The sequence below is a fragment of the Rhagoletis pomonella genome, unplaced genomic scaffold, assembly GCF_013731165.1.
Source record: "Rhagoletis pomonella isolate Grant_MI unplaced genomic scaffold, Rhpom_1.0 Rhpom_scaffold_00004, whole genome shotgun sequence".
Lineage (NCBI taxonomy): Eukaryota > Metazoa > Arthropoda > Insecta > Diptera > Tephritidae > Rhagoletis > Rhagoletis pomonella.
The window spans coordinates 21,272,712-21,286,156 of record NW_023458558.1 but is presented as its reverse complement, the minus strand read 5'-3'; the positions used below and the strand labels follow the sequence as shown (position 1 = coordinate 21,286,156).

General features: G+C 33.3%; 1 protein-coding gene across 1 annotated transcript in view; it reads left to right on the top strand.

Annotated features, from left to right (window-relative positions):
• Positions 1 to 13,445, top strand: part of LOC118737212 (homeobox protein B-H1) — a gene marked incomplete in the record, with an annotated part of 25,200 nt that overhangs the window by 8,671 nt on the left and 3,084 nt on the right. Inside the window, 1 exon segment of the mRNA XM_036467579.1 lies at positions 12,891 to 13,414. Coding sequence (XP_036323472.1) covers positions 12,891 to 13,336 — 446 coding nt within the window.

The following is a 13,445-nucleotide window of genomic DNA, read 5'->3' as shown; positions in this document are numbered from 1 at the left end:
AAAAAAAAAATCGAGCATGCTTTGTATGGAAGAAAATGCGCAAACAAATGATTTCAAAATTGCAATTCATTATACCAAAATCCCAGGTCTACAAAACTGCATACTCAAAACAATTGTAACAAATTTGATTAAAAAGTTTAAGATTTTGATCAACATTTGTTAAAATTCGCCAAATTTTTATTTACATGTTTTTTTGTAGATGGTAAGCTACATTTTCATAAAAAAATAATAATTTTTTGTAACAAATAAAGGTAGCCAAAACTTAGTTAGTTAGTTAATTTTTGGGTGAAGCAGAACAACAGACCCCGCGACCCGAAAGATCTTTTGTATATCTTAAAGAGAGAGTCCCTAACCCAGTGTGACCAAGGTACCTTCGGCTTCCCTAATCCTAGGCTTGTTAGTGGAATTCCTTACAACAAAGGCTTCGACCATTGAAGATTTAATATAAATTAATCTTTGTCTGGCCAAAGCCGGGCGGTCTAAAACTTGCTATAATGTGTTTTTCCTATTTACATTCTCGCCACCGTATGTACTTATACATATTTATATGCTTGAAAGCTCAATAAAAAATATATTAAAATAATAGAATTATAAATTACGTGATTCTTCGCGCTACTACACACCCACAAGTACACGTACATATGTAAGTATGCAGTGGCGGATACAGGGGAGGGCCGATCGCCCCTCAGAGCTGGAAAAAAATTTCGGTTAAAATATATTACCTCAAACGAGAAATTTGAAAACAAATTAAAAAGAAAAAAATTTTAATCTTCAGGCTTCAGGGGGATAACAGCAAGTGGGTAGAAAAAGCGCTTGCTGCGTTAGTTACCGATATCGCCAAGGAATTATACTATTTGGATATTGTCCTTCCTCGGAGAGTGGATATATGAAATTTTCGGGCTAATTACATTATGAGACAAATGGTAGGGGTCAGTGATCGGGAAGGGTTCAAACTACCGGGGAAAGTTACATCGGTAAAAAAGAAGTTATACGTGTCCCGGCGTTTCGCTGGGTCACGTCTAGGAATCGAGATATATCGATTTGAAGTTAGTAACTATCATATAGGGGAAATTGTCACCTTTGGTGGTCTTTTTTTTAGACATAACTCGAGAACCACTAGTCCGATTTTGCTCAAACAAATTTAAGAAAATTAAAAATTACAATTCCTTTAATCTGTTCATATAACATTTTTCTATATAATCAACAGTTTTGCCGGACTAGTGGTTCTCGAGTTATGTCAAAAAAAGACCACCAAAGGTGACAATTTCCCCTATATAATAGTTACTAACTTCAAAACGATATATCTCGATTCCTAGACGTGACCCAGCGAAACGTCGGGCCACGTATAACTTGTTTTTGACCGATATAACATTTCCCGTTGGTTTCATCCCATCCCGATTTTGACTGTCGCATAGTGTTATCGTGCATCTAGCGCCGAAGATTATTATCGAAAGGTAATATTTACACCGCTATGGCATAATAGCTAAAGCTCGATCTCCGAGAAAGATTGCCGAAATATGCATTACATAAACATTTTTGAGTTGAACTATTACTTCCATATATATAAAATTAGGGAATATAATACGCTACAAAAAGACGATATCAGTTTGGAAGGAGAGTATAAAGTGTGAACAAATGAGCAGCAGAAGTCCTTGGTAAATGGGGCGACAAATATGCTTTTTCGTTGAATAACAAACTTCTTCGCATTCTGACTACACTTCTAGCTAGTAACGCTACTTTAGAAAGAAGTTACCCTTCGCCGGTTAAAAATATGGTCCCATAGTACCACAAATAAGAAAAAAAAAAATGATAGGTCTAACACATTTACACGTACACTTAGGGCCAGTTTTTCAGTGCACGGTCGTGGTTTAAACTTAGTCAGCCAGCTGTTCATTGTAATGTCAGTTTATGTTACTCAACTACATCCCTCATTTGACAAACGTTATAAGCAAAAAATAAGTATTTATGTAATATAAACAAATATATATTGCTTTAAATAATAAACCCAGACCATAACTTTTTATCTTGTGCTTTTTTTTTACAAAATAGTATAATTGTTTTATTACAAGGGACTCTGTAAATGGACCTTGCGCCAAATTCACAACATGAAACTTACTTAAAGTAAAAGTATATCGCGAAACATTTTAATTCGAACTTCGTAAAAATTACTAGAACCTCTATTTGTGTGAAAAATAAATGAGGGTTCAAGCAGGTTGGATGCTTGTAGGTCACTCCGCTGTGAATCAAGTTCGATGCCTGTAATTTAACGTTATTCGACATGTCGATCCCAATCGCCCCTCCCCAAATAAAATCCTGTATCCGCCACTGTAAGTGTGTTATACATATGTACATATGCGCGCATGCATGCAAGTATCGATTTAAGATATGTATGTATACTAATGAGGAAATGTGAGCAGCATGAAATCAATAAATAGTCATTAGCGTTTGCAGAGTGCATATGCATATACTATATGTCTGTGCAATGTATAGGTGTTTTATTTTCAATTAAATAAAAACGAATGGAATTAGATGAAGAAAATTTATAGCTTGATTCATTTATCGCCATTTGAGCTATTAGTTTTAATTAATAGCGCTAATGGTGGTTGAATTAATTCATGCATACATACATACATATGTATGCATATCAGAGAACAGCTTTGAGTATGATCGAGCCTTTTTGATCACACTCACTAAAAATCAAGCACAAGCGAACGCCACACTCGGCTACTATGTGTTCGATCGAGATGCATACCCGACAGCTGCTTTGGTTACGAACGAGTCTGTTCGATCACCCTCGCTATAAATTGAGCACAAGCGAACACCACACTCGGACACCCGCAGCTAACCCGAAAATTTGTGTAACAATGAAACGGACACCCGAACATTGCGATAAAATGCAGGACAACAAAGAAATTTACGCTGAAGGTAACTGGCGCCAATATGTTCCCACAAAGCATACGAAAATGTTGTTGCTTTGTGCTTGTGCATACGCAATGAAAAAATTAGAAGCGAAGTAGACAAAAATGTTTTTGCATCTATTTCGTATAGTTTCGCGTGGAAAGCTGTGTGTGTATATATTAGAACACAGCCTAAAACTATGTAGGTACATAAGTACTTTTACAAAAAATAAATGTGCACCGAGTGTATAGGGCTTGGGCATTGCCGATCTACACACATTTATACCTAAATGGATGTAGGCGTCGTGATGTCGCATTTTGTATGAGCAAAAATATAAGAAATGGTTAAATGTACACTTAAACAAACTACCGAAAAATACAACCTTCTCTTTGCCCTCTACGCACAAAAACTAAGAACACCGCGATGAGAAGGCAACATTTTTTGTAGAAACAAAAACGTCATAAGCCAATCAAGAAAATTTTGTGCACACTCGGGTTGAAACTCGAACACCCGGGTATATTGAGCTGCAAAGCACCCGAACCCAATCAAGTATGTATGAAAAGCAATCGGGTGTTGTGACCAACATGTTCGTCTTGAGCTCAGTCGATAACGAACAATACTTCTGCTCGTATACAGAGAACGATGCCAAACGGGTTTTGTTAGATGATCGAGTATACACGAAAATCATGCACCCGCTGCAGATGTCTGATGCATATGCATATAAATTTATATACGTATTCGTATCCATACAATTTTTGTAAGGCAATTTCAAAAACATGTTACTTTTGGCAATAATAAAAAAACATTTTAAATAGTGCTGCCCGAAACTCCGAGTCAAAATAAAGCCATTTTAAAACAGTCACTAAATTCTGAAATGCATATTCATCACCACGAAAGTGATTGTCTATTTTAAAAGTTTTAAAACATTATATTGCCACGACACATTTCTCTATCGCATCATCACCTACATACATACACTACACGTGCGCTAGTACATATTTATATAATGTAGCTGAGCTGACAATTTTAGTTGACGCTTTTGTACGTAGTTGGTTAACCGCAAAACTGTTACGCCCGCTTGCTCGCCCACTTCATACAATTGTCATGCTATTTTCGCATTCTCTTTTTTTTTGTTGCAACGATAATAGAAAACGCTTAAATTATGAATTCATTTCAACGTTGTTTAGCGCTTTGTTATTGGCTCAGCTGAGCTACTGTTGCAGCTGTTATTGGATGAGTAACTGTTGTCATGCTGGCGTCAAGTTAATTAACGATAATGGCTTTTTGAGTGCATCTACGAGCATTGTTGCCGCTTGTATACTTTGGTATATACATACATACAAACATGCATATGTCCAATATGCTGATTTATATGCACTCATACATAAGTACATACTTAATATGGCGTTCGCTGAAGTACTACCCACATCAAGGTACACATATCTATCTACTATGTAAATACTACAGTTAGTGAAACCAATATTTCTGTTTTTATTTTATTTTATTTTTGTTTAGGTCTTCATCCAAGGCTACTTATACGTAATTAGGGATGATAAAGTCCGCTTAGCGCTCAAGTGCAGTGCTCCATTTGAGAAAGACCGCCAGTGTACAAATGGGGTACACTACGAGTATAAGGATCGCGCCGCATAAAATTGCCTGCTACAAAAAATGTTGATACGTTTTGGACCAGTAGTAAAATTTCAAAAGCTAAAGCATTTTTTTTTAGGAATTAATAACAAATACCTACATAGAAAATGAACAATTTTTTAAATCACTGTTGATTTTCTCGAAACACAGTTTCAAGGAATTAGGTATTCGCACTTTCGTACTAGGGGGCTCTCGTGGTCGTTAATTACGAATCCGCTGTCAGAATTGCGAATTTCAAAGAGCTGGATCCAATATGGCATCTGTTCATGAGAAAAATGTGAAAGTTTTTCCGAGTTCCAAAAATTTGTAATTATCAGAAAATTTAGTAATTATAAATAAATGTGCGAAAACATCAAACCTTTTTGATATCATCTCAAATTTTTTTATTTAAATTAAAAATGCAACCCTTGTCGTAATTATAAGTGCACCGCCACATATTGACAAGTTTTGAAAATGTATCTCTTTATTATTTAACTTATTTAGTTGTTTTTGTTTTTTTATAAAAAATATAGTGTATTCTTTAACAATGGCAATTAGCTTTCATAAAAAAATTTCGAGATTTTTTAATAGATTTCTTCGAAAGATTTTAAGTATGCAGTATGGAGTATAAACCACTCAGTTTTAGTGTGTAAGTTTGATTTTTGACAATTTTTTTTTTCTTGACAGTGGCAGTCATTTTCTTCCGTACGAAGAATGTTTAATTTTTTTTATATGGAGAAAATAAGTCACACCTTAACACTTTCAAAAAAAAAAAAAAACAAAAAAAAATCGACCGTGAAAACCAAAATAAGGAAGCGCCTGACGGCATTCGTTCGGCGTCGGCTCAGCCACTGCCGACTACGTGCTTTCAAATGTTCTGCTTGAAAAAATATTTTTTTAAACGAATGAAAAATGAAGTTGTAGTTTCCGGGTACGAAAAATTGTACGAGACCGCCCTTTCTGCAAAATTTTTTTAATGTTTAGCAAGAAATTTAAATCATTCTTATGTGGTCTAGTTCGCGACAGAGTTTCTTTCTAGAATATTTTTGCCCCTTCCTTGCAAGTCTTCAGCCCTGCTTCTTTTTTAATTCTACTCAAAAATCACTTTTATATGTTATATTCTGAGAGCTTACGTTAGTGTTTAACGAAAGGAGACTTAAATAAAGTTGAAGCTCCCCCCTGTGCCAAGTCGTTGGCGAAGTCGTTGTCTGTTACCCCGTTGTGACCTGGAACTTGGGCGTAGGCCGAGGGGACCCAGCATTTCAGGGTACTATTTATATATATCTATTTATATTTATCTGCAATTTTTAGTATTGTATGTATTGAAGATCTCTATCACAGCCAAAGAAAACTGGCACTTAATAGCCTTCTTGGTATACTCACATTGCAGAAAAAAAAATCCATTCGTATGGAGACACTTTGTCTGGGTAATTTGTATAAAACCAACCTACTTACCACAGCTCCTCATAGCATTAATTAACTTGTTCAACGCTAAACAAATGTATACAGAGCAATTCCCATGAAAATACTTGCATATTTCACTGGAACTGATCAAATATTTCAAATACTTAAATGTTGTGTACAACATCAATTTTCCAATTTACTATCACTGGTCAAGTGCCCACAAGACGCTGATCGAAATGGTCATAAAACCAAGTGCACATACATACATACATACATACATAGTTCATAATTTCTACACGCACCAAATTCCTCTAAGTATCAAATATCACTTTCTCCACGCACAATTTACGCTGACTAAATGTTAGTTTGTACATATGTATGTATGTATGTGCATATAAATATGTATGTATGTCATTTTGAACCAAAACAAACCAGCCTACAATATAAGAAATTGATTTACGCAGGTTTTTTAAATATGTAGCTTAAGTGATATCAGCCAGCAAAGAAGGACGTGGAAGATATGCCACCACAATTATCCTTCTTCGGTATGGGTGTATTTCTGTATGACATCTAGGGTGTATAACAACAAATTACCATGAGCGACCATATGTCGCATTGAGAATGTTGAAATGGTTTTTAGTGAAGATAAGTCCAAATTACTTAATGATGATTAAGTGTGGCCCTAGAGACTTAAAAAAAAAAAACGAAAAGAAAAATTTTGTCTGAATATCTCAAGTGCTAAATGCTGCTCAAGTTACAGTTAAACGGTTTTAAACGACGAGACGCATTGAATGCGTTTTGATATATATATATTTTTTTAAATCAATGAAAAAGTATGTCTGTGTTAGGAATTTAAATTTTTTTGTAGAAAAGATCTACGCAAAAATGTACGTTGATATTTGTACGTCACTTAAACGAAGCTGATGCGATGCTTTTTAAATGTTAAAAATACTCTAAAGGTATCATTCCAAATTGGTGAAACTAAAAGAAATATATATTTTTTTTTTAATTTTAGAAAGGCGGTTTTTTTCGGGAAAACATATATCTAGTGACTCAAATAATCGTTCACATGGTGTTTTTTTTTTGTTAAATATGTATGCGAAATGCCTTTTACTACACGGAGGGAAATTTTTTCTTAAACCAAAGCGGAAGCAAGAAAATCGAGTCTTGTTTTTAGGAAACAAATTCTTATTATAAAAAATCTAAGAAATATAATTTGAAAATAAACAAGAATATATTTTCTTGATTTGGTCTAGATATACACAATACAATAAATAAGAAAACGTTTGTTCAAAACACGTAATTTTTCTTGAAAGTTATATAATAAATTATTTCATCCCTCGTGAAAGAAATAAGTATGTCATTTGCTCTGGGCGCTCAAACACTCGTAATGGCGGACAGAGCTAGGCTCTGGAGTGCCAGTCAAGAGATTCAATGCTCAAGTCCTAGGGCAAAGGATTTTTTTTAATATTTTCTATTTTTTTATTTATTTTTTTATTGTAATTTTTAATTGTATTTTAAAAAGAAAAAATGTATCATTTAATTTTTTCGGTATTTGAGTATTTAGGTTTTTCTATAAGAAATTAATTTTCAAATTTGTAATTTATATTTGAGCTGACATACTTTACCTTAGCCACCTCCAAGCGAATTCGAAACTGTGATCTCAGAACCAGATTTTAAAATTTGTAATTTAAATTTATTAATAAAATAGAAAAAGAGCTTTCTTATTTATTTTATTTAATTTAATTTTTTATTTTTTTTCAATCGGTTTTGTTGCTGTTTGTAAGTGAGAAACCCGTTTTCGTATTTTCAGTAAAATGTTTTCCTTAAATTCAGTGAAAACTAAAGAAAATTTTAATATTTCATGAGCTATTTACTATTTCGCGACCAAGAAAAGGTTTATCCAACTTTAAGTAAAAAACTTCTCTCCGTGTATAAGAGAACAGATTATCGGTAATTAAGAAGCAGTAAGTAAAACTTTAAAGTTAAATAGGCATAACAATTTTATTGTTTGCAGATTTTAAAATCTATTTGATCAAAATATATAAATTTTTTGCGATTTTATAGCAATTTGATCAAAACAAGTAAATGCTAACCGATTGAAAAATAAAAAAATACGAGGGTCCCAATTTTCGAAATTTTTCAGTTCTGGCTGAAAAAACTGTTACCACCCTAATTTACATACATACATACGTACATACATACAAACATATATTTAAAAATCCAGCAGCTGATATTTGAAGAAACTTCCTTAACGAATATTCTTTCCTATGGATAGCAGCATACAAAATTTGCCCATCGTATTGACCAAGAGACTTAGAAAATCCACAGCTTTCAATAAAAGTAAATTCAAATTTTAAATAATTTCAACGTTTTATACATTTGTCTCATCGATCTACGGACAGAAATCGTTAATCAATGCTAACTTTATAAAAAAAAACCGAAATGCAAATAAAAATACAAAAATCTAATTAAAGCGAAACCCACTTAGAAGTCCCACAACTCGCTAATCCAAATCACATATTCACGCTGCGATGCGAAAGAGTACAGCTAATTTGTTATTTCCTATTAAATATTCCAGTTCATCTGCTTATTCTTCTCAAATATTTCGTTTTTTTTTATAATTTTGTTGTTGTTAACTTTTTTTATGGCTTTGCTTTTCAGTATAAGCAGGTATTGTCGGTGTGGGTCCAAGCCAAACGGTAGCCAAATATATTTTGAAGGTAGTCATAAATTTTCTTTGAAATGAGCCGCAAAATCATTTGAAAACAAAAAAAAATTAAATACCAACAGTAGCAACAACAAGCATTTCAAGAAAAAAAAATCAGTAACAACCATTAATGGATGGGGTAACAACGGCTACCAACTAACAAACATTATTTCGAGCATAGGTGAATACGTTAACTTAATTAAGCCGGTTCCTGCATTTAGCCAAGTTGATGAGGAGTTTGTGATGCTACTCTGAAGCATTTGTTTGTACTCATATACATACATATGTATGTAGGTGCATATGTACCTGTAGGTACCTACTTAAATGCGAGTGTACGAATTGTGGGAGCAAGTTTATGGTTTAGCGCTAGAGGTAAATACTTATATATATATGTATGTATATACATACAATAAGTATTAATAAACCAGTAACGACTATAAATAAATAATTGAAAAGATGTTGACCACAGATTCATTTTTTCTGAGTAATTAGCAATTTGGAGCAGCTGGGAAAAGTAATTTGAAAATGTGACTTTGTTCTACATATTAGAGTTAATTTGAAACAATATTTGGTTTAACAGTCAAATTTAATCACCTAAAATGAATGATGTATCAAAACAAATTTAAAAATAGTGATTTAAACGTTCAGCTAACAAAGAAGCTACTTCTACACATGTTCATTAGGGTGCGGATCGTGAGCTCGGTTTTGGGTGGGGGCAAATAAGAATCAAAAATTTTGTACGCCCAATTATGATAGATATTTTATTTTATTATATTACATATTGTTTATAAATGCTTAACACTCCATACGAATTACTCGTAGCGCTTTTAACAGAAGCGACATTTAGATATGAAACAAAATGTTTTCGAAAGCTACTGTAAATGCCTTACACGAAAAAATATTTCCCTTGAGCCACAATTACTCCTTGACCTTAAAAAAATGGTCAAAAATAGTGTTCTCGAAAAAAATATGCAAAATCCACCGGATTTATTTCAAAAAAAATATTATTTTTTATTATACTAATATTATAGACGTTGAGACGGGCAACACGATTCCACTGTAGATCCACCCCTGAGGGTGCCTCATCAAAAAATAAATCTTGGTTTTTCCACCGAAATCTAAACTTTATTATAGTTTAAAACTTTCGCCAAAATATTTTGGAAAAATATTCAGATTTACGTGTGCTTGACTGATTTGAAAATACCTCCAAATAAATACCCCATTATTTTGATTCCGTTGAAACAATTTTTAAACATTTTTCTGCAAACCTTTTAGGCCTAAACTTTACCATCTGGTGTGTTAATTTTGGAAAAAATATTAGTTTTATTTACAAAAAGTCGATTTATGTGTTCCATACCAAAACGGACGGCGTTCACACTTCATATCAAAATTCTCTATGAAAAGAAATATTTTAAAAATTTGTATCTTGAACAATTTTTCACATACAAATTTTTTTATAAAAAAATTAGTTTTTGAAAATATGCATCATAAATATTATTTTTAAAAACTAATTTTATTTACAAATAGTCGATTAATGTGTTCCATACTAAAACGGACGGCGTTCAGACTTCATATCAAAATTCTCTATGAAAAGAAATATTTTTAAAATTTTTATCTTGAACAATTTTACACATAGATACAAATTTTTTTATAAAAAAATTAGTTTTTGAAAATATGCCATCATAAATATTATTTTTAAAAACTAATTTTATTTATAAATAGTCGATTAATGTGTTCCATACCAAAACGGACGGCGTTCACACTTCATGTGTTTGATTTGTTTCAAATTTTTAGCGTATTCAATTTTAGTACAATAAAGTACTACTACAAAATTGCGTTGATTTTTAATATTTTTTATGCTGGCGGCTTCTTGCACTTTTTTCTTATGGAAGAAAATGCGCAAAACCATTTTCAAAGAAAAAAATAAAAATAACGCCAACGTCCGTTTTGGTATGGAACGCCCCATATACTTACATACAGAGTTCAAACTGTGTAAGCTGGAGCACGCTTTACAAGTAGGAGAAATAAAACTGTGCAGCTTTCGATTCCAGCAGCAAATACATTAACCTCTTTGTGGTTGGAGCGCTAATGAAATGTCAAAATACCACTTTGTCAAATATTTACAGTTTGAATATTTTTTTCGGCACTCACCGCGTTCGTTCATTAATCAAAGCGAATTTTAAGCTTCTTGGGTTGCTTTCGGCACTTAGAGGAAATAGTAAAATGAGAAAGCATGCAATTATAATTAGGGCGTGAATACGTGGATATCTATAATAATTTAAAGGCAACTTTTTGTGTTTGAAAAACTCGCGGAACACTCAGCCGATTTCCATGATTTTGATTTTAAAAGAACTTGCCTGGACTACGGAGGAATATAGACCTAATTTCTCCATACAACTTTTACAGTTAGCAAGTAGTTAAAGGGCATAAACATTGCGTTTTAAAAATAAATGCACAAAGGTTTAGTTTTATCAAAACTTTTCTTGAGATCTAAGGATTGTTAATGTTGAGCTAAATTTTTAATATTCATAGATATTATTAATTAGAGTTACAGTCAATTTTGCAACGAACCATTTCAGAGCCACTTTTCTCGGACAAACGGAATTTCGTGGTACTTACCCGTCGTCTGTCTGATTTCGTGTAGAGAAGGGATTGAAATGGCTCAGTCGCAAGTATATATATGCATCTTCCTACATTTATAATAAAAAACATTTCTGCAAACGAGCAAATCCAGATTGAACTGCCATTAGCCCATACAATTTTATTATAATAAACTGCAAGTATGAGGAAGCTAGGACTTACCATTGATTTTTGGGAATTTTTTTTTGTTGAAGGTATCGCATATTTACTCCATATAAAAAAAAATTATCAAACATTATTTTTTTGCACAAGGTTTAGAACTTTGATTTTTGGGGTTTTGTTGTAGAAATAACTATATTTTTATAAAAAATTTGCGAAAAATAAAATATTTAAAAAATAGTTGCCCGTATTGTAAAAAATTCGCTGTACCTAAACTTTATTGACTGACTGTCTGTCGCAGCTATTTTGTAATTTTTGAAGTTTTACGGTTTTTTGTTTAATTTTAATAATTTCAGATACTTCAAATTATCAAAAACAAAATAATACATTTTCTAAGGTAGGCGCAACACCATTTTCGACCAAAAACAGATGTTTTCATATATCTGTTGAAAACATGGTTGCCTTGTGCTCTTTGTTCACAAAAAAAATGTTCGAATACCCAAAGCATCTAGATGTATTTCTGCATCGAAAAGAAAATTAAGAAAAAATTGCACTTACTTTTTTTGCCGTTGGGGCTCCATATTTTTATTAGTAAGTGATACGGCAATAGCAAACTACTTCTTTCCCCATAATTTTTGCAAGCATTATTATTGATTTCGGTAATGGGTTTTTTATGCAAAAAATAATGCATGGAGTTCCCATATTTCCATTTTTTTAAAACTATCAAAGCTCTTGGCTTTCTATGGCTCTCAAATACAAGCTAAATAATGCAGCTTTCCCAAAAGTTGACAGTAGTCTTTATCAGATTGTAGCTAGTTAACAGGAGCAGTGTTGCATTTAGGGCCGCTTTTCAAGTTTCTTTTAAAATTGATCTTCCTTTAAAAACAATTTTTACACTGGAAATTCAAAACATCACTGACTTATCAAAGCGCCCTCGTTTGCACTACTGTGCAACCATTTTAGATTTACATACGAAGCAAAGTAATTAAAAGAGATTTGACCAGCAATGCTCCATAGATCTCTATATCTCATTAATGCTCACTTATACACGCATACATGCATATGTACATATGCACATATACGTATAATTATGCAAGCATATATGTAAGTGGATTTTATTTATAACAAACAAGCATTGAACGCTTGAAAACTGCAATTTACTGCTCAACAGCTCAAATTGATAAATTGGTATTTAGACATTGCGACACGTCAATTGCATACTAATTGAATTATGCAAAATGAAGGAGCTCAAAAGCGCAAAATTTCAATTAATTTAAAGTGTACAAGCATATACCCAAGACTGCGAGCGAACACTGAACAAGTAGCAATTAGTGTTTTTCAATTAGCCAGCTGCTATGTAACCAACGGATATTGCTTGTTCACACGTTGCACCTATACTATTTATTAGATTAGCAAATAGAAACACACACACACCTGCAATTAAAAGCAGTTAATACAACAATGTTGCAACAAAATATTTAATAACTAACTAATATTATTTTTCACTTTGCAGATAAATCACATTTGGATATATTTTCGAATCGCCCCCAACCGAAAAAGAAACGCAAATCTCGCACAGCTTTCACCAATCATCAGATATTCGAATTGGAAAAACGTTTTCTCTATCAAAAGTACCTGTCGCCGGCCGATCGTGATGAGATTGCCGCTGCGCTGGGCCTATCCAATGCACAGGTGATCACTTGGTTTCAAAATCGGCGAGCAAAGCAAAAACGTGATATTGAAGAGTTGAAGAAGGACTTCGACAGTGTGAAGGTATTCTCTGCGCATAAATCCTTTTTGGAGAATGTGAACGATCTCAGCATATTGAAGAAGAAGCCCATGCATGAGGCGGACGCAATGGCGGGCCTCGCTGCGGCCGCGGCAGCCGGTATGGTGCCGGTTTCGTCCGCCGCCGCAGCAGCCGTGGCCGCACAGGCTGCATTAAATACACAAAAATGAATTAGTGGGCGCACATAGCGCTATAAACACACATTTTCACACAAACAACTGCGTGAGAGGAAGAGAACAGCAAATGGAGAATTGTCAAATGTTGGGTGGATGTTGCGCT